The sequence below is a fragment of the Corvus cornix genome, chromosome 7 (assembly GCF_000738735.6).
Source record: "Corvus cornix cornix isolate S_Up_H32 chromosome 7, ASM73873v5, whole genome shotgun sequence".
In the NCBI taxonomy this organism is placed as follows: Eukaryota; Metazoa; Chordata; class Aves; order Passeriformes; family Corvidae; genus Corvus; species Corvus cornix.
The window spans coordinates 16,968,094-16,991,228 of record NC_046337.1 but is presented as its reverse complement, the minus strand read 5'-3'; the positions used below and the strand labels follow the sequence as shown (position 1 = coordinate 16,991,228).

General features: G+C 36.4%; 1 protein-coding gene across 11 annotated transcripts in view; it reads right to left on the bottom strand.

Annotated features, from left to right (window-relative positions):
- The window catches only part of SLC4A10 (solute carrier family 4 member 10), a 154,769-nt gene that overhangs the window by 118,339 nt on the left and 13,295 nt on the right, over positions 1 to 23,135 (bottom strand). For 7 of the 11 annotated variants that reach the window (XR_002047275.3, XR_002047276.3, XM_019290487.3 and 4 more), the window contains exon 1: positions 1,141 to 1,534. The exons of 1 other annotated variant lie outside the window; for it this stretch is intronic. Coding sequence is in view for 7 of the 10 variants with exons in the window: in XM_019290487.3 (XP_019146032.2) it covers positions 1,141 to 1,221 (81 nt within the window). In the remaining 3 variants the exon portion in view is untranslated. Of the gene's footprint in view, positions 1 to 1,140; positions 1,535 to 23,135 lie in introns of those variants that run through there. 3 more of the 11 variants (XR_752664.4, XM_019290488.3, XM_010406889.4) reach the window with 1 other exon arrangement.

The following is a 23,135-nucleotide window of genomic DNA, read 5'->3' as shown; positions in this document are numbered from 1 at the left end:
AAGGGTAAAGCAAGTGACGGAAAAATTGCACATTACTTTTCAGGCTTCAGCCAAGCTTTTAAAACACATGGTCAAACACGTTGCCATGGAAATGTTCTGCAAATGTATGTAGAATTTCTTAAGATGGAGCTGAATATCCCTTTTTAAAATAAATTTCTCCTACAATTTTAAATATAATTGCTCTATTATGTATTCAAGAGAATACATCAGCCATTATCTAACATTTATAACACCTGAAGTGGTAACAGTATCTCCAAATCCATTTTGTGTTCCATATATGAAATTAGGCCACTATCTTCCTATGTAAAATACCCATATACTTGTTTTCTTTTATGTGAAGAAAACAAGACTTTCCTATACATCATCACAACACACTAGCAGATCTACAAGTATTAGTCTTGCAATAAAGTTGACAACAGTTACAAAAAAAAAAAAAAGAGACTGCTTCAGTAAAATTAATGGTTTTTAACAACATTCTAAATTTTTAAGATATTCATCTTCCCTTTTACAACCATTAGTATTAGTATGCGTCACTGAGTGTAATAATTAAAAAGAGGAGAGTTATCTTGCCAAACTTTCACTGTTACATTCCGTGAGCTATTTTTAAAACTGATTTGAAATGAAGCAAAAAGAAAAAGAATCTACTGCTGCAAAATGAAGCAAGATCTGTGCCTGCAGAATAGCTCCATCCTGTTACACAACGTGATACGTTGTTTTAAATAACCTGGCACTGTAGGTAAACAGTTGCCTTATACTGCATTTCATATGACAAAGAAACACAATCACAATAGCTTTTGTGTCTCATGTAAAGATAAAGCAAAATAAAAATGAAAAACAATCTAGTCCTTTTACTTTACAGCAAAGGTATAACCTTTCACCATTAATTAGTTAAAAGAAAACATATTTACAATAAAACAGGTTGAAAATATGTATAGAATAACCTTACATTGTTCAAATGAAAATTAACAACACATTAGAATTCCAAGATATACGTTGCTCTGCTTATGTAAACAGTCTACCCTATAAATCCTGTAGCAAATCCAACATGAAGCAATTACACAGACAAAGAGATTGCAAATGACCTAAAGCTGTAAAACAAACCCTGTGTTAGAAATATTAGCATAAACTATGAGGTCATACCTGATGACTTAGGGACTGTAATGTCTCACCGGTTCCAAGCTGCATGACCTTTCTATTTCCAGAGACCCCCAAAAATTGCATTTCCTGTCTTATCAAAGTACATCACAGACCTATCTATCTTTCAAAATCTTCTGGGCTAGTGAAGAAAGCATTACCAGCCATTCTGTCCATCAGTAAGTGCTGGAGTCATTACCCTGAAGATATCAGATCTTAAATATAGTTTCCTCCGTGCGATTACAGACATCCAGCAGTCGAGGAGGCTGACACAGCTATATCACTGATGCTGCTAATGCCATCTGAAAACAGTAAGCTTACTGCTTAAAGCAATCCTGCATCGTCCAAACAGAACAAGCCACATCCTTCAACTCCTCACTTGCGTTTTTTACAAAACCTAGTACTGCCATTATAGATTTTGTTTTCATCTCTGGTCAGCTAAAGGAGAAATCAGATATTATGCAACCAGCTTTGCATTAACGAAAGAAAAACGGCAGATGAAGTGACATATCGAGGTTATCAAATTTTGCTTGCATGACCACTCCTCAGCAAGCACAGTCACCATTCACAAGAAGCATCACAATCTGATCTAAAGGAAAATCACCAGAAATAAATTATAAACAATTCACAGGCAGCAAGGTATTTTGATACCTCTGTGATACTGAAACAGCTATTTTTATGAAGCCTTATGAATCCTAGTCCCTATTAAATTAAAAGCATCTCTTGCCTAGTATTTAGTGCCTATTTTTAATAAATTGCATGATCACTGCATTGTTTCCATTACTCCCTGCTAGCAGCCAGAAAACAGCATGACTTGAAAATGTGCCAGTATTATGACAGCAAAAATGTGGTTTGATATCAAACAAAACAATCATGCATGAATTTTTTCTGATATGAGAGACCTTTCAAGCTAACAATGTACAGTAACCTCCCTAATAATTTTTAAATTATTAAGACTACAAAGTAATAACTGAACTTTTTATTAAAACATATGTTTTATACAAAGTGAAACTGCCAAGTGAAATTTATTATTATAAACCATTATTTATATTTACTGTTTCTAGTATTATGGCAACAAACGTGCAAACAAAAAAAAAACCCACTTCACAGAACTAAGATGAAACAGTGCCACCAAACTGGTAAAAGTATCATTTAGTAATTTCTCTGAATTTCAGACCCACAGAACAATTATTTGGGTTCACATAGTGAGAAAGTCATTTTGTGTCATTCAGTCCTCTAAACACATAGGAGCTTTCTCTGAACACATATTGAAACACTTTGCTACCAACTGAATTTTATTTGACAAATAAAACTTGAAAGAAAAAACTCTTCCTTAATTTAACTTCAGCTTGCTTCAAATATTATTCAAATGAATTTGGATGTCCTTCTTTACTTCAAAATATAAGCAGAAGCTGAAAATAGAAGTAAGTGGTTCTAAATTAATTCACCCAGATCCTATCCTGTTAGTTTAACATTATTATTATTATTATACAGTTGTAGTAATCACTCCTTTGTGTAACTAAAGTGTCAATCAAATTTAACTTCAAGTCATTCACATTATGGCACTGATAAAAGCAAACTGGTCTCATCCATGAATACCACATACTTCCCTTTAGAGGGAGAAGCTCCCTGCTATCAGTTTTAACTGGGTTCACTTTATACAGTGTGCAACTGCCTCAACATAAGGATGCTACATCTCCAGGGAAAGGGAACTGTCAGCCACACATTGGTACAGGGTCTCCAGTGAAGTGTCCAGCAGCCTGGCAGAGCCAGTCAGTGAAGCTTTGACGTGCAGCAGAGAACTAGATAAGGCCCGATTTCATGCTGCTTTTTATATTTTCTGAGAGTTAATCCTGATGTCCAACAACCTGATACTGTCTTTATACTGCTGCTGGCAGTGGCAGTCCGGGAGCCACTTCTGAACATTGTGAATGTTCTTGAAAGCTGCCGCTTTTCAGCTTGTTCCAGATTAACTCATGAATTCACCTTCAACCCAGAAAATATTATTAAATCTATGCACACAAAAATAAATGCATATGCACAAGGAGACAAAAGGCCCTTCAAAAAACAAACAAGTGAAAAGGAGAAAACAGCTTTCCCTGCACCAGTATGGAATAGGAATATCTCCAAAGATAATATTTTTATTTCCAAAGGTAATTTACAAAAATAATAATAACACACCAGCACTAAACATTAAGTTACTTACTCCTGTACAAACCCGGAGTACATTATGACCAGTATCTACTTACAACTACAAAAGGGAGTACAACCCCACATCTCTGAGTTGCTGGCAACCACTTCCAAGTCCCCAGAAGCCACTTGCTAGGATACGAAGGCCAGTAAGATGGTAAGAAGTGATATAAAAAATTTTGGTTGCCAAGCCACCTTTTATAAATACTATGTAGGCTCTCCCTGTGCAAATCTTGTACTGCATGATGATCTCCACTCAATGAGTGAAAAACACACAGCTAGGGGCTATACCCACAGCTGTCAAACACATCACTTAGGAGGCTCTGCTCACAAAGAGTACATGGTATCTCCTCCAGCTGGACATTTGAAGAATTCAAAAACTAGCAAAACACAAGGTAGAAGACTATTTTCCTGATTTTGGTTAAGATCTCAGTACAAATTATAAATGCACTCAGAAATATAATATTTCTTTGAGCACATCATCCCAGCTAATGGAATATTTTCATTGAACTTATTCCATGCTTTTCCTTGTGTCAATACAATTACTTTTTTGCAAAGTGAAAATTGTAACATTTCATTATGTTTCATTATGTTAAAGCAGAGGGAGGGTATAAATACAGTACCATTTTTAAAAGTATAGATATTTACTCTGAGATGTTAAAGCAAAAATCTTGTAACCCATCCCCTTTAGATTATCAACAAGTACCACTTTATGCCATACAAAAAATTACTCACAAATATAGTTTGCTTTTATTTAATTTTTCTTCACAGGACAAAAAGAATAAAAGAGATAAAAGCAAATTCATTTCCTGTGAATTATGCAAGGTGAAATAGTGGTCACTTTGAATCCATCACAAATCAGCTTCATATCAAATAGAACTGACCTAAGCAGTGAGGGAGCAAGCAACAGCAGCTCTGTCACTCAGCTTTTTAAATTAAGTCATGTTTGCTAGTACTAATGATCACGCCAGAGAACATTTGAGATTAGTGCAAGATATTGGAGACTGTAAAATGTGAAATTATGTAGTGCTGTACCAAAAGAGTTGGAAGAACAATACTTATGCATAGTCCTCATTTTGAGGGATCAATTTTACTAGATATTTTAATAAATGACCAGAATATAAGTAGTATGAATTATAGCCAAAAAATCACAGTTTGAATTTGTTCAAAAAATTTCTGCTATTGGAAAGCACTGCTAATATATGAGGAATGGAACAGTATCTGGAAGACATGGATTACCTCTAGGACCACAAGAGTAAAACTGAGGTAAAATTTAATAGTGCAAAATGCAAACATGTGAACTTGCTGATTATTAAGTTTCTACTGAAAATTGATACCTCAACAGCTGAAAATTACAGTGGATGAAACTGTGGGTACAAAGCAGATCACAAGTCATTATGAGCTACCAAAATGATGTCCCTATGGAGATGAAATGAAACTTTAAATTTATCATTTAGTATATTTCTAGTACATAGACATCAACATTAATGCAAGAATAAACTCTACATTTATTTTATTGTTCTTGATTCTAATAATCTATTGTCTAAAAAGGCAATTGAAACCGGAAGAGAAAGACTTCTACGATGGTCAGGGAAATTTTGAGAAGAAACTGAAAACATTTGCTTTATTTAGCTTAACAAACGAAAGACTAAAAGGGAGATCAAAGGTGTGTCAAGAAAGAAATACCAAGGAAAAAGAAACTCAAGTACAAATTTGTAACAAGCACAAATCCACACAATGTCATCAGTAATTTGGGGTTTTAACTATCAGGGGCCGAAGGCCTGCAAGAGCAAACAAAAGTGTATCTTGCACACCTTTATTTCTACAAGACATGAAAGCACTGACAAATGAAGAAAAATGCAGAAATTTAAGTTACAGCAGAATTGGTATCGAGAACAGGACCTAAGGAAAATCAGTAGGTTGCCATGAGGCTCAACACTGATTGGAAATTGGTTTAGAAACCTGGAATTAAAATAAAATAAAATAAAACAAAATAAACCAAAATAAAATTATAACAGTTGGTTTCTCATGTACTAAAAACACCAAACTTTCATCTCCGTACATAGAATGGTATTAACAATACAAAAATGTAAGCAATTTCTCTTAACCAAAATAAATAAAAAATTCCAAGTTTTAGCTTATTGCTCAGATCAGGTAAAAATTCTATCTTTGTAGTTGAATGGAGTAAACTGAAAAGTAATTAATGATAGCCCATTCTCCCTTAATCCTGATGAGAGGACTATTTCTATTACCTTTCTTTAGTCTACATGTTTCTCTCTCATTCAATTCTCCCATTATATTACTGGGGTTTGGATAAAGTATCAATATCCTTCTTTAGGCAAAAAGGAAAATCAATAAGAAATTGAAGTTTATTTTTATTAACGCAGTTAAAACTTGTTATATTTTATGGACATCTCAAATGAGGTACTGTCCAAAGACTCTCCTGGGATTATGTCAGCAGGCATTATATAAGTCTAATCAGCTCATCTGTGGATAACCATGACTGCGGTTAACAGAAACTCAAAACATTTATGAAACAAAACAAGAAACAAGTAGAGGCAGACCTGAACCATAGATGCATAGCCAAAACTTGCAAATTAACTGCCTGGTTCCAATTCTGCCTGGCAGAAAATGCAGCTGCATTAAAAGCTACCTTCCCAAACATCCCACTGGTAGCGTGGCTGAATTCTAAATTTAAAAATCAAGCCTGTATCTCAGGCCAGTTCCTGATGATCCAGATCACTACACTACATATTATTAACAAATAAGAACAAATTTATAATAAACAGTTTCAAAACAAGATTTCTTTCCAATATTTTACCTTCAAAAACTATTTTTAAATGTCTGGCATCCCATGTCCCAGAAGATAATGTAGGAGAAGGCTGACATCCCCTTTATCTCGGACTGCTGAGGAGCAATCCTATACTTACAATGTATATAACAGATGGTTGCTTGCACTTGTTCTTGGAAAAACACAGAAAATAAAGAATACAAGATCTCCTCAAAGCTTGCAATCATACATTTATTTTCTAAGCAAAATTATATTTATATGAATTGTGCATTCTAAAAAATGATCTATAAATCAGACTGAAACGGCAAATTTTAAATGTGTGAATAGAAGGTGAATAGGTTCTATCTAAAATAATCATGCCTTCCTTTCCTGCTTTAAAACAAAGCAAAGCTTTCCACCTTTTTAAGCTTTCCACCTTATCAAGCATCTCACCAGTATGGTAACTTGTGCCATAGCCTGGGAAAACCTTTCTACTTTTATTAACTAAGGACATGGCTGACTAAGGGCTTACTTGCAGCAGCTGGGGATGCTAGAATTGATTATAGGAAAACACTTTCCCTTCCTCAAAAAGGTGATGATGGGATTTGGACTGAATGTTGTATAGCACAGGAGAAATTTACTTTCCTGATAACAAAGAAATACCAATTTAATCAAAAAGGCTGGAACTCATTAGCAAAGCAAGTTCTAACAGCCTTCCCACAGAAGGAGCAGCAGGACAAGCGATGTTGCTCTGGGTGTCTCCCAAATATTACACAATACTGAAGTTGCAGCCTAGTTATATTGCACACCTCAATATTGACCCTTGTTCATCTTCCCCTTGTCCCTGAAGAGGAAGAAAAACTCCTTTTGCTTAAGAAAAAATTGTCAGCTCACTAATCCTAGCTCCTTATCTGCCTCAGAATAGATCTGACTTTTCTAAATATTTTGCATTAAAAAGTTCTCTTTCAAAGAAGAGAAATGTTAAATTTTGACATATAATTACCATTATCCTCTCTGCTAGCAGAAAATGATGGCAAAATGCCAACTTGCTTGTCTGCTACAGATAAGACATTTCCAAGCTTCCATCCTTCCCTTCAGAGAAAACAGAAGGGGAAGACCAGCCAGGAGAGAGCCTACCCTGTCAGCTGATCCTCTAAGAAATAAAATTAATATTCTCCTAGCAGAAATCATTTTCCTCTGAGCCTGAGGTAAATGATATGCCTTACCATATGTTATGATGGTCCTTTCAAGAATGACAAATTTGATGAATTTTTCCTGGATGGTCTTTCTCTCATCCAATCTCTTCTCATCACCTCCAGCTTCTGCTGCAGGCAAACTCTCAACAGGCATAAATCAGCATAGCATCACCAAATTATATAACTTCTATCCACTGGGGATTTAGCCCCTTCTATTTCAGACTTAGCAAAAAGGAAAGTGCTTGTGCATTCTTCAATAATCTTTTTGATCTGTGTAGAGCTTTAGAGAATTTCCCTGACACACTGCTGAGCTGCAACAGCAGTACATCCATCGTGAGCAGAGAACCAGACATTTTTCTCAAAGGAAGAGCACTATAAAGGTTATGTCCAATTACAACGCACTCAGAAATAGCTCTAAATAAGAAAAAAACCTCTGCTTCAGTTCAAACAAGGGGGGGAAAGGCACAGAACAGGTTCAGTCAAGTTTCTTCACTGTTTATAAAAATACTGGCATACTTTGAATACAAACTCAGTTTTGCACTCCTAGTTAGTTCGCCTATACTTGCAGGCAATCAAAATGTCTGAATATCTTTGCCAAACCCCAGATACCAGATTATTTGCACATCATTTGTACATCATGGTCCTTTGGAAGTTTTACCAATAAAATATAGATACAGATATTTTAAAAATCCATCTATTAACACACAGATTTCAAATTTTCTCATTTGCTGTAAAATAAGCTGATTCTAAAGAGAATGACAATAAATGAGATTGATTTTAGCCAATATTCCTCAGTCAAAGCTCATCCAAAAAGAAATCTGCTGGATATATCAGTTAGCCCCAAAAATTCCTGGGTGTTCAAACTGTTTATTTCAGCCACATAAAACAAGTGGGCTTGTATGCTTAAATATTAGAGCACAAACCTTATATTGTGCCTATGCAAAACACCCTTTGGAACCTTAAAAAACTATAATGTGAGATGAGAATTGCAAGGACTGGAAGGCAAGGTCACTGCTTTGAAATAAGGCAATGGGAGAAAGGAGCAATTACTAGAGTATAATTTAGGATTAGGTTAGTCCTAACAAAAGCCATACAACAAGAAGAATGCAAGACAGTAAAAAATGCTTTATAAATGGAATTTATCACATAAATATGTAATATATCAGAAAGATTAGTACCTAATTTTATCACACTTAAAGCAACCAAAAAAAACAAAAAGAAAAAAATTTATCAAGTAGTTTATTCCAAAATCAATTCCAAAATGTGAGCTCTGAAACAAACATTTGCTTTCTTCAAAAGTTAACAAAGGATTTCCCACGGAGATTAAACAAGCTAAGATTAACTGCACCAGCTCTATCTTGCCATCTTTTCTCCACGAGGGAACACAGAAAAGCTAGTCAAGCAGCACACACTCCACTAACAGCTAAACTTCTTATTCATGATGGTGCAAGGTAAGGCATCCACAGCCTAAGCAGGCATGGGCCGGGGACAGCCCTCCTCCGGCTTATACAAGAATAAAGAAAGGAGAGAAGAAAGAAAAGCCTCCTCCCCCCCCCCCCCCCCCCCCCCCCCCCCCCCCGACTAGAAGCAGGCTATAAAGCTGATGTTGGGATATTCTGAAATAAATTACAAAATCAGAGATACAAACTATCTAAATAAGACAAATTCGTAGATATTTTTGGATAAAAATGGGTGAAAAGGTATGATTTCCTGGGTAAATTCAAAATACTTTAAAAATGTAATTGCCCTTATGGGGTTTTTTTTCTTTGATATTTAAAACAGAATTTTACACTCAATAACACAAGGGCATAGATAAAAATGTTAAGATCTCACGAAAAAAAAATAGCCAATGATGGCTTCAAAGATAGAAAACTGGGACAAAATGCCCATTGGAACATACAGAGTCTCCCACAGGAGCTTAAAAAGTCAGACATTGCCTGCTTTTATATTTAAACTGCCTTCCAGCTACCTACTTCAGTAGAAGACACTTGCAAAAGTGTAAAGGTGTAAAGGACAATGAAAGATAAAAGAACACTAAAATGAAGAATATGTAATACTTAGATGCATTGTCATCATGGAGACCTTCCTGGTTTTGAAGGGGAGTTGGTGGTCTCATATTTGCTTGTCTTATGATGATAAGCAACAGTTAAAACAAAACAAAAAGGTCCACTCCTGTGAACAGTAGTCATTTCCTTTTCAGTGTATATCTACACACTACACATAAAGACATGAGGAAAGTGTATCACTTGTCATCCTAAACTATCACATGAACCTGGACAGCCTAAAAGATTTTTTGTGCATTACGCACAAAAATAGAGCTATTTTTTGACAGTCTAAAACCTAAATGATCAGAACTGATCATGACTAAATATATCCCGGCTAATAAACCTTCCCCTTTGTCCTGAAAGAGAAAGTCAGCAGCAGCCAATTTCACCTTTTTTCTTTCCTCTCCCTCCATCAGGAAGAAAAACAGTGCTGCAACCAGCCCCCCTGAGAGTGAGGATGGCAGACACAAGGTTCCCAACTGAGACAATTCTTTCCTGCACTCACCTGCACCCCATGAACACCAGTGGAACCACCACACACCCACCACCAGCACAGCCCTAGTTCAGGCCTTCCTGCTCTTCTAGAGACTTACTGTTTTCAAAGTTGATGAGAAAAAAAGCCAGATGAGCCTGGAAGTAAATCCAAGGCTAGGTGAGAGAGAAAATCCCCCCTACTCAAAACCGTTTCTTAAGATTCCTTTTAGGTTACAGCTGTGAGCCATTTCCACAGAAATTTCAGAGAAAAGGGTAACTATAAGGCAAGGGAATTCTCCTCACAAAACAGCTGTCCAGCAGTCTCCTCATACTCCTCAGAAGCTACAAGGCTTCAGTCTGTGCTATCTCCAGTGTTCTGAAAGACATCACATATGTTCTTGAATTAAAACCCAGTCACTGGGTTCTCAGACCAGACTCGAGAACAAAATGAAGGCCTGTAGAAACATTGAAGTATTGATAAAAAAGATTTGGAAAAAATGTTTCCGAATTTGATACAAAAATGTTGTGCTACTTCCTCTTTGTAGAAGAAATTTGACATTTAATACCATGAAATTCATGAGAGGATATGGTTAAAAACTGACTTTGAAATATGTCACCTGTAGAACAGTCTCACACAGGAAACAGTGCTACCTTTGCTACAGTGCTTTCAAAACTCAGCTGGATAAAATGCTGTAAATCTCCTGCACAAAGTCACTTTCTGTTATCAATGCACTAAAAAACTCTACTTAGTGTCACATTTCATGGCTTGTTTAGCTGTACCATGCCATACAGTGAAGCCACAAATATCACGTAACTTAAATACCTCATACGAATATGACACCACATCCTTCTACGTCAGCATATTCTGTGATTTTGTGATCACTGTTAATGACACCAACCCAGAAAACTCTTTAAGTTGTTTTTGTCCTTCGATTGGCTTAAGATGAAAAGTCTTTTAGGTAAAAAGAATAAATGTAGTTTACTGTGAAAAAACTTGTAGGACACTAATGCAAGTTTTAACTGCCAGCTGCTTGTGATTTTGTAATGAGGTAACACCATGGAGACATTAGTTGCAGTAGCACTGCATATTGTAATTATCAAGACTGATTTCAGTTATTTATATTCTAACAGATGACCTCCAAGTTCTGGATTCACTTCTATTATGTAAAAACAAAAAGTAGTGAAATGTTACAGAACATATTCACTAATTTGAAAATTTTCAGATAAATTACTAAAAGTTAGGATTTTTTTAGAAGTGAAGCAGAAGATATTAAAAAAAATACCTGAAGACTTGAATCAATTTTAAATAACTGGAATTCTGACTTCATTAGGTACACGTAAGGAATAACATTTTTGTTAGTTCCCCCCAAATCTATTTTTCAGTTAGTCTTTGACTGCCTTTCAAGGTAATATATTACACAAAAAAATCTGCCTCAAATATAATCCAAGAACATCTGTGTTATTTCAATAGTCTGGCTATTCTCAAATTCCTATGCAGTACTTATTTTTTATAGTACTACCATTACACATAATGATTCTTCTTCAAGTCACCAACCCAATTTTTGTTTTAAGGATGAATTCTACATTTAGCATGTTCTGTTGTGTGCCAGCTTAAAGGAGAAAAGTATGCAAAAGGAGAACCATGAAAAGAAATTCAAATGTGGCACCTGACACACACTACTAGTAAAAGCTTTGAATATTTCAACTATCTAGAGTATTTTGCTATTGCTGGCCAGAGAAAATGTAAATATCAAATGCAGCCTTCTTCCTACCCTAGAAAGAAAACAAACTTTGAAAAGAAACATGTGGCAGTCAGCACCCACTTAATAGCAAGGTAAACAGAGACTTCTATCTATTACTTCATAAATTCTTCCCATTATTAAAGTCCTTATTCACACAACTCATACAAAAACCAAGTTTACCATAAATCACTTTAAATATTAAAGTTGTAACATGAATCACTATAAATAACTCATCCAAGAAATTAATTAGCAACAAAAGATTACAAAATTCACTCAATGATAGCAGGAGAAGTATTTAAAATAAATGCAATAGAAATAATTCATGCTAATGTAAAAGACAGTACTGAGCATTATAAGCCAAGAAAAGCAGTTCAGACCATGTCATAAAAAGAAAATTCTCATAAATGTTTCATTTTTTTAAAATTACTTTCTTACCTCACTTAGCCTCCAGCAGTTGCTAGACCATAGGCTTATCCGTAGTCTATTCTAACTTCAGAAACCACTCATTCACTTGCCAAAGAAAAGAAAACTAGGAAAACTAGGGAAACCAAACCAGAGCTTGAATTTAAGGTAGTACTGTATCTGGGCCTGTTGCTTCTTTCTCACCTTGAAAACAAAAAAATGTCTTCCACTATCAGGAAAAAAGAATTAGTCTAACCAGAATAAATTAGTTCTTTATTCAGATGCTCCATGCACTCACTTTATTACCCGCCCCGAGAATACAATGGCTAAAAACACACCGTAAGTAAAAGTTTGAATCTCTAATTCCTAGTACCTTCATAATCCATTCCAAGAAAAATGCATTTTACTCTCCCTCACTCACACTCTCAAGCCACTCTACCGGGTTGACATTCCTACATCTAAGCCTATTTTCCAGGTCATCAGTATGACCTTGTGCAAAGCCTTACAACCCGTGGGATTTATAGCTGGATGGCATTATGCCCACATGGAAACTTATACTGTCTATCATTTTTGTACTGGTGAGAGAACCAAAGGCTTTGGGTCTTCTAGAAAGAACCTTTTGACAGTTACAATCTTTGTAGAAACATCATGTGTGTCAATCACAGAGGAAGGTTTGGAGCACTGGGCACTCCACCCAGATGGTGCACAAGGCAATGCCAAAGGCTGACCATCAGCCTCTCCCACGTTCAGAATGCCAAAAATTCTCATGCTATCAAAGCACAACAGGTCAATCTGCTCGCAGAAAACACATAGACAATGCAAGAGAAAGTCTGATTTCTACTCAACTCCACCTCTTTTGCAGTTCCATATTTTGTCTTATATATAACTGCATTTCTCATAAGCCAAGACATAATGAAGTTAGGGCAGCTATCACAAGTACTAAAACAGCAAGTTCTTGGTAAAATTGATTTTTCAAGCAGCTTAAAAAATTTGAATTCAACAGTTATCTTCCTGACTTTAATAGCCCAAGTGCAAGGTTTTTCTTAAGAAATACACATATTGTATTTTATATTGTCATCATCAACATTAGCAGGAATAGTTGTATTAAGCACTTCTCATTTGAACCAGTGATACCAGCAAAGCAGTGAAAGGAGCTAAAAGGCGCAAAAAGCGGAAGTCAGAGACAAGGATCTCTCTTCCTTTGTTCCAATTGGGAACCCAGGCTCAGAGGCACCTGGCATCAGCAAGGTTCTGATTTCTGTTCAGGTTCATCCTTTCTTTCCTCCCCAAGCAGAGCTCTCATAGGGGGCTCCTCCTGCTCCTCTCCCAGCAGACCCCCGATATTCAGCACCATGGCTGTACCCAGTCTGTCAAGGTAGTCCATACACTAAAATATTAAATATAGACTGTATTAATTATTCATACAGCCCAGTCTGACACGTTAGATTGAACGTCATGGTTATCCTGAAGGTAGAAAATGTTGATTTTTACATAACATTCATTAAATGTAGTGAACTAATGAAAGTATGTTAATTAGGTAATAGACAAAAAGAACTTAGTAGAGACTGGTCCCTTTTAATACAGCATTTATTGTACTGCATTAATACCTTGGCTGTAATTTTATGCTTAATGAGCAAAAGGAAAAGCTGATTATTCAGAAAGCAGAAAAAAATATCACATGTGTTACGTGTTGGAAAAATAGCCTCAGGTGACAGAGGAAATACATACCAAAGGAATTGGCACTCTAACAAAGAAAGTATCATTTCAAAACCCATAAACAACATGCTGTCACTGGGAATTTTACATAATCAGATTCTAGGAAGCAATACTTAATTGCTGATGTTAATAAAATGACAAAAATCTGATTTTATTTGCACAAGTTATCTGTTCTCCCTGTACTGTGTAAACATTTTTCCCAGTTTTTCTTACATTCATATTTGCTTTATGGTAATTATTCAGAATAAGGCTTTCATCAAACGCTCTAGTTAGGAGAAAAAAAAATGAGAAGCAAGAATTTATTGATTAAACTCCTACTCACACCAGGCAAATGTTGGTGGGAAATATACATGCATATGTCTGAAAAAAATAGTCCATGTAATGCTCTACATGTAATTAAAAAATACTCTGGGCTTATGTTAAAACATTTTTTCTCATTCCATATCTTATCTCCCTGCTTTCCACTTGATTTGAAGAGGCTTGATCAAACCTAGAAGGCATCTTGATGTATGTTACTAGAAAGAAAAAAAAATCCAGTTAGTGCTCTCAGTGAAACAAAGGCCTACACTATCTTCAGAAGATGACTGGAATAATGACAGTAACAAAGAGGACAGATGTTGGTGACCTCAAACTACTCAGGATAAAAGCAAACTACTTAAGCTCTTTTTTAAGCTCAGCAGCACAGATTCTGGGTATCATTAGGCAGTCATTAAAAAGTGAATCCTAGTATAAAGGACTAAGAAAGACAGATTGAGAAAAGGAACCTCATACTCACAATGAAATTTGGACAGAACTTAGATAAATTCAAAGCAAGTCTTAAGCTTAAACAAAAAGCACACAGCACACAAGCTTATGAACTGAAACAAAACAATGCAGAAAGATCTGCAGTCACCTGGCCTAGAGGCCACTCTGTTTGGGTTTTTAAATATTAAAGTTTCATTTAGGGCTAAAATTCTGCCATCAGACACATCAGTCTTCACAGGGCCAGGAAACTTGATGCCTCACCAGAGCCTAATACAAGCCAGAGCCTGAGTTCAGATGTTGCTCTCACCTCATGTCTGTTCACTCAACTTTCTCTGTTTCCTGAAAAAATACATCCAGTGCCACCTAAAAGACAGAGATGGCCACTGCTTTGTTTTCTAGAAATACTGTAACGCCATACACCCTTGTTTGTTCCCCTGTTACATGGGGGATAGAGGTCTGCTTATCATCTCTACCTGAAAGAATTGAGGGACTTTCTTCCCACACCTCTAGAAAATGGTCCCATTGGGAAGGAGGTGAGAACTGCTTTGTAGCTGCAACTCTCTCCAGGAACAACAGAAACAGGGGGTTATCCTTCTAAAAAAGCAAAAGGAGTTGAAGTCATGTCTCATGTCCTGCTTAATTACATTAATCACTGAACCACTGACACACAGAAAGCTGTGAGCATAGCCACCATTTGCCCACAGAGAAGGCCAGGGAGCTGTGGGAGCAGATCAACACCTAATACCCTTTCAAGGCACCTAACCCAGACCCTCACACTGAGCACCAACACCTGCAGCAAGTTCAGGAGTCTGCACTCAAAATAAGGCTAAGACCTTCACAAATGGCCAGGAAACTTAGAAGCTTTAGTCCTGTCAAGTGTCAGACAACTGGGTAATTTCAGGTGAGCTGGTGCAAAGGCACAGCACTGCATCAGCTGCCAGCCCTGACGCAGCGCGGCTGCACGTGTGTCCTGGTGCGCTCCGGCTGATCGGGTGCTCCCCTGGACAGGTGTGGCTAGCAGAGGCACAGTGCCATGCTGCTGTGCCAAAACTGCCTCCACTTCTGGATTTATTTTATCTACACAAGGTCAAAAATATGTGAACCAGATTCTCAAATTTTGCCGTAATGCAAAAAGTTCTTCCACATCAAGATGGCAGCCATGCTTCATGCCAGGCCTGAAGAGAACTGCTGGAACCAGCTCAAACTCACAATGAGCCACAAGGTTCACAAACATTATTATCCCTAATGCTCACTGCTTAGCTCTAAGCTCATTAACAACAACTTCTGAGCACTCAGTTGCAAGGTCTTTCACCTCTACCTAGTTATGACCTCTGTGAGAAAATGTGGTCACAAGTAAAGTTCCTTCAAGAACATACCATGCCACTGCCCAGCACTAACAAATACCTACTTAGAGAGGATAACACACTAAGAATGCAGGGCAGACCATATTAACACAAGTTGCACTCAAATTCACAAGAACCAAAACTGCTGTGTAAAGCTTCTTACCCTAAAAATTAACTGAGGTGTCTAAAGAAACAGCTTTTTTTTTGGTTATGATTTGTCCTCCAGAATAATTCACAGCATTGGAACCACAGAGCTTTTTTCAGCAGAATGTTGCAACATTCCCTTTAACACATGAATGGCATCAATTGCAATTAACTCCTCTAGCAAGAGTTCACATATCTCTACTGGCTGAGTATTTCGCTTGGCACATGCACCCTTTCCAGTCCTTTTTCTCCGTGCTTCACGTAGTTATCTGCAAGTGATTTACTGTAAGTGAATCCAATTATGCATATAGTTATTTTAAACAAGGGCATTGATTTAATGAAGCTCTGTAGATTCACAAACAACAGAACTTGGACCAATTCCATGGGATGTGTTTCTGAAGTGCATTTTCCATGACATATGGAAAAAGACAATGAGTGACTATTTGACTGCTCAGCAGTGCAAAATAACTTCAAACGATTTTTGTTTTAATTTTCAAAATCACCTTAAACATCAAGAACCCAGGAAATCCAGGACATCAACATCACACAGCATTTTTTCTGGAATAAGTTAAATAGATGCAAGAACAGTGCTGCTCCTGCTTTTGATAGACAATGATGTAACACCACCATTTTTAGGGTGTGAGGAAAACAGACATTAAGATAATAAACATTCTAATATGCCTTAAAAGTTTTAAATTGTGGCAAATAATCTTTCCATAAAGGATGGGTCATGCCCATTCTGTTCATGTTTTACCACTACCTGTGCTTTGACAGCTAATTGTTTCTAACCGTACTAAGTGCATTTTACAAATCTGAATCATTTAGTCTGTACACCAGTATTTAACTTCTTAAAATTCTTTTTTTTGAGTTTGACTTGAAAAAACCTAACCAAGAGAAAGGTGTATTTAAATGTTCCCCAAAAGCTTCTTGAAATCCAGACAAGAAAGTGGTCAACAAATTTGTTCATTGAAAAAAAAGAAGAGATGAAGAACATAAAGTTTAAATTGTTTAAGAAGAGACGATAAAAAGGTACCACTTAAACTGAGGGTTGAGGTGAATTATTTAGGATCGTTTAGGAAGGCATAACTCGAATGAACAGGAGGAAGTTTTCCACAGTAAAATGCAAGTTAAACTTGAAGATCCTTTAAAAAACAGGATTATTAATTGAAGGAAATTAAAAACCAAACTTTCCAGACACCCAGAAGTGCTAGACTGAAACAATACAAGGTAACAGGCTTTTTCCTAGTACAATTGCTAGAAACAATAACGAAATTATTTGCATTATCAGGAGGTAAATAGCTTTCCTTATCTTAGCCATTTCCAAAATAATGGCTCACAGCTAAATTAGCTTTTAACTGTAAAGGGTAAGAACATTTCTGACCTAAAGGAATCAGGTGCAGAGACCTAATCAAATAATAATCAAGTTCTTTGTTCATTCCTTAGTAGCAGGAGACAACCACATAAGGAGAGAAAAATCTTCTTGATAGGTGACATGACTTAGAAAAACAACCTAATCTTGTCAGCAAGACAAGAAAATTAAAATCATAAAACATTGCTGCAGGGATTTACATGAGGCTTTACAACTTCACAACAAAATTAAGTTTGGAAGTGTTTTTGAATGGACATAACATTTAAAAACAAGGGGATAAAGATACATATTCAGGTGATTATCCGATGTCAATAAAACTCAATGAGCATCAAAATTACTTCAGCAACATTACAAAAATGTCCATCTTCTTATCTGGTCATCTAAATTTTATAACGAATTGCTGGGAAATAGGCCCAAAGTTCTGTTACTAGTGTATCAGAACTATTAGTGCTGTGATCCTTCTACCAAAAAAAATTATTACAGCTGTGATATTTCTAACACAGAGACTAAATATAAGTAAGCCTCCAAGCAAAAATACATTATTCAGATGATAAATGTCTTTCACTACATTTTTTGTCATTTATTCTAATAACAGTTGCCCTATTTTCAGAAACTTTATATCATTCAACCTTAAGAAGTATTTTCCAGAGGGAGAAAAAGACTATTAACTCAATTTTCTGATCATAACTAGTTGGAGAAAATTTGTTTTCCTTAAGCAAACATACTCCTTCAGTCGGCGAAGATTCTTTTCCTCTAAAGTCTCGGTACTTCTGCCAGGAAAAAGATCACATCTTCCTTATGAAAATAATAACCAAACCAACATTTCATTCCTATTTTGAAACAATAGTCAATAAGATGGTGTCAAATTATGAACAGCAAAAAAAACCGTATCAGTTAAAAAATAAGCTTATGAACATGTTAAGCACGGAAAAGTTTATACTGGTAATTTGGACATGCTGCCCCTTCCTTTCAGTTCAAAATTTGCCTAGAGTCAAAGTATTAAATTTCTGCCATCTAGAAATAGGTTACTGTAACTTAATGTAATTGATAATGCATGAGTGGCATCCCCCTTTTTTGCCAGCAATCTCTGATTATCCCCATTTAGGCCACCCTGAGCATCCCCAGCCCATGATCAAGTTCTTCAAAATATTTACAGTCAACTCTAACTGAAGGCTGCAATCCCTACAAAGTCAAGTACATGTAAATCGAGATGGAAGCCTACGAACAGCATGAAGGCTTCACTATGCTCTCCTGATGCAGATCATAAAGTATTTGAGGAAAGAATGTAAAAATAATTGTATCTGGAGAGAAATCTGGTGCTAGAATGAACCCCTACAGTAGATTGGCCAAATCATGCACTATTATGAAATCCTGTGAGTGGTCTTGTTTAACTACTCTAAAAATTATAGTTCTAACATGACATTCCTCATGTAACGAAAACCTGCAAAAAAGAAAATACAGAAAAACTATTAAAAAAACCCAAACAAACACAAAAAACCCCACAACACAAAAAAACCTTACAGATTGATACATATATAAAGCACTCAATTATGCTGCAAGACTTCAGTGAGAGGTTCCACCAATTACTATAGGAACTGGATGAGGTTCCATGCATTAGAAAGAAGCTAATTAAGCAAATTAACAAGAACTTTTTCAATACATTTTGCAACATGAAACTTCAGCAATGCAACATGAAGCCTCATGAAACCTCTATAATACACCAGCAATCCCCATCTTCTGTCAAAGGTCCACTAGGAGGTCCAGCTGCAATTCACTGGGGTGGATCAGTTGGATCCCACCTTGGAACTGGGAGATGTGTCCAAGTGCTTTCACAGGTGCTGGAGAGAAACTGCAACTGCATCACCAATGCTTCATGGGAATACTGAGAGGTAAAAAAAGAGTCCCTCTACTTTTTTTCCTCCTTGTTATAGAAGCCCCAAAATAAGACATTTTGGAAGCCAGTACAAATCATAGCAGCAATTCAGATATTGTGTTTCAAAAGTATGACCTGAAAAATCTCTACACTCTGTAAAGGATCTGAATTATGAAATACAGATACTAATTGCCTAGAATCTTACGTATATCATATTAGTCTACTCATGTTATAGTGAGCCAGAAGATGTTCTCAAGCCATAAATGGACCTTTGAGAGTGCCCTCCTATTTTAGCCTATGTTCATCTTTAACATGGAGAAAAGTAAATGAGAGAAATTTTTTTTTGTCTCCTCCAAAAGAAAACCAGTAACAGAAAGTATCCCATTAGAGGGATCACAAGGAAAATACAGTTTGAGAACAGACTCAGCATTGCTGAAGGGAATGAAATCTAAAAGGTACCTAGAGGAATAAACAACTTTAAGCATTTGACTAACCAAATGCACAGCAGACTCTGCCACCGGCATCTCGCCTGCGTAGGTCTCTCTCTCCAGGTTCTGCCCTTTTGTTCCATGCCCTAAGCAAAGCAGATGAACTTCACACAAAATTCATACAAACATTATTTAAATTAGCTTTTTAGGTCGTTTTAGTTAAATAGTCTATTTTAATCTTTGTTTACAGCTAGATTTTTAGATATTTGCCACAAAAAAAGAGATCTATTCTCATTCATTAGTATAACACTGCAGGTACTCTGAAGAGGAAAACAAGATGTATTAGATCTGGTGGCTGTATAGGCACTAACATATTGATCTGTGTCAATTTTGCATTACTTTGTCAGAAAAATACAGCATTTAAATGCTAGTTAGGTTTCTGTTTGTTTGTTTTGCTTCTGTGGGTCTTTTAATCAGGTAAGTTTCCCAAGAGTCTAACTCAGTGAAAACACTACACCAAACCTAGTTACACATCTTTTTTGACATCTCAGTAGGAACTTCAATGTATTTTCGACATTTGAATTTCTTTGAAATTTTGTGTACATATCCTTTAAATTTCAAAAGTTAGATCCCATCTTCTCTGGTATATCCACGTACTATATGGAAGAAAGGCTTTCTTGCTTTTTCTTCTCGCAGCTGGGCTCTCAACTTTGAATGAATCCTGAACTGACCCACCCATCTGCTCTATCACACATCTGCAAGTAACACAGACTTGGTTTAACTGGCTGAAAATGCCGACAGCTGAAGCAGCACAACACCCAGTGATTAGGATCCTGAGTCTCTAAGTTAATTTCAGGTTGCTGCCACTGTTGCTCTCAGCTGACAGGATTCAAACACCAGTTTTGTACAGAACCATATACACAATCATGCCGAGTTATAATCTGCTCATGTTGGTGGGGCACAATGGACAAAGAGAGAACCAAAGAAATGGACAAAAACAGAAAACAAAAAGAAAAGGATGAAGATGTTTGCATATGAAAACAAGATGCTAATATATGTTTGTGTAGACTGTAAAACTACTACAGAAATACTCCAGAGAGAGAGAAATCCTATTTTTAGCTTTTAATATTAATCTTAGGCAACTTCATTGGTTTCAGTTGTATTACAATGCACTGCACTGTCCTAAATAAAATTTGTCAAGTCTTACAGTTTCATTAAACAAAAAATATACAAAATATACAAAAAAACCTTCTGTATCTCGTCATTTCTTTATTATAGGTCAGATGCAAACCTAGAGACTGAGATCAAAATACTGGTAAAATATTTGAGATTTTAAGCCCAAACTTCCAAACCTGAAAATTAACCTTTAAAATAGAATTCAAGCTTTATTTCTCAGCAAAACACAATCCAAAACTGAAAACATAATTCCTTAATCCTGACACAGAAAATATTTTATTAGATTTTCTTATGAATGTTTCAACACAGCATCTAGTTTTATCCTGTCCTGCCAGGAAAACGTTTCATAAACATCACCTTACTACAGATACGAGCATTCAGCTTTTATTCTAGCATCTCTGAACACTGTTTTAAATAATTTAAGTATTCTTACATCATTTTCAATTTTTTAATATTTGCAGTGGTGTAAATTAGAAACCTGGTTTTGCATCTATTCTGATCCATCTGAAGATATATTTTTGCATGCAGTGTTACTGTCAAAATGATACATAAAGCTATTGCTGATTTTCCAACATATTAAGTGTTTATGCATCTGAACAATAGATCTTTCTAAGAGCATGCATGACTATATTGCTTGATATTACAGACCAGGATGCTCTTACGTGAAACTGCAGAGTAACAGAAGACCAACATTTAGCCGTTTCAGTATCCAAATACTGAAGCACCAAAATTAGTGGGGATCTTCGAAACTAACAAATTTCCTAACTCCCAGAAACTCTACAAGATTGGTTTCACATCACAAGAGCCGTGTGCTGTCACCATGCATGCAATGCCCTCTCCTCTCCTCACTTGCCAAGCAAAGCTCACAACGAAGACACGAGGGAAGCGCAGAGAGGAGCAGAGACAAGCCAGACACCATCTAGGGCCCATCAGCTGAATTACACACAGCTGGCCCCAGCAAAATCCAGGGACATAGTCTGACATTAATACAATTAAAGTGAAAGCTCTTGGCATCCATCATCAGCTCCTTCAACAACTCTTCCTGGCTCAGTGGCAGCCTTGTGCCCTCCTCTGAAGCTCAAAACTGAATCTGTAAAAGAATAAACAACTATTCGCCCACTGTAAAAAGCAAGTATTTTATTTATTATACAAAGCAAGTCCTGTCAGAGGTGAAACCTACAAATTGCTGGGCAGCACACTCACAATGATCACAGAACCTTCTTGAAAGCAACCTGGATTTTTCAAAGATCAGATCTGTGATAACAACCAGAGCTATGGCTTTAACAAGACTCCCAAAATTCAGCAAAGGGAGGTGCTTTGGGGAAGGACAACGGGTTCACAAACCCATGAAGACATACACACATAGATGTCTCATTTGCTTGTATGAAAATGAGAATGCACATGTAGAGCAGACCAGTGTTCCTCTCCCTTTGCTACTGAATTGAGCAAGAACACAGTCTGACTGACCTCTCCCAGGTCACTGCTGGTCACTACTAAAACATTTGACAGGTTCTGCATTTTCCTATGTTTGGGACCTCTCAATCAGGAACATCTTTCTCCTGAAATACACAATCAAATAAAAAAATGTAACTGATCAGAAATAAAATTAACTCTTTGACACAAGAAAGTAAAGACTGATTTTGGATCACCTGCTGTTTTTAAACTATCTCATTTACAGGTAAATGAGTCAGTGGTAAGACCAAAGAGAATTATTTCCTTTTAGACAGAACCATCTGAGAGATAACCCGTCCCTGCAAAGCTAACAAAGACAAACCCTATTTCATAGACCCCAGGAAGGAAAACAAAAGCAGAACCACAGAAATCTTTGAAATCCAGTATCTTGCCTCAGGTTACCCCACTATTTGGCTCTTATTGTACAAAGGAAAAAAGGGAACTAGTACATGGTCTTTCCTCTGGTATTCAGTCCCTCATTCTGGTGATCAGCAGTTTAAAGTTTTCCTAAGCTGGTGATTGCATCTGTTGAATTAGGATCATTGTACTCAATTACCTAATTCCTTTTTAACCTATTTACATGCATGGCCTCCAAAATATCCTTCATCACTGTAATGTCTGCACTTGAATTCTATACTTTGTCAAAAAAGTTTCGCACATTTTTAACTTAGTAAATCAGTAACATTTATCAATTACTATTTCTGCTATCATGAAGTAGTTTGGGTTTATTCTGTATTCACTTTTTATTCTTTATTTTTCACAGTATCACATCCTCTGTCTCCTGAATTGCCTCACTTCCAGAACAACTCCTAATCTACAGAGCTTCAATTTGAACAGAATTTATTTCCCCATTAGTCAAGAAATCCTGATTGATCCAGACTTTACAGTCCTGAAATGGAAAGCCCAGGGAAAGCCCAGTCTCAGGTTGCCAGCCCTC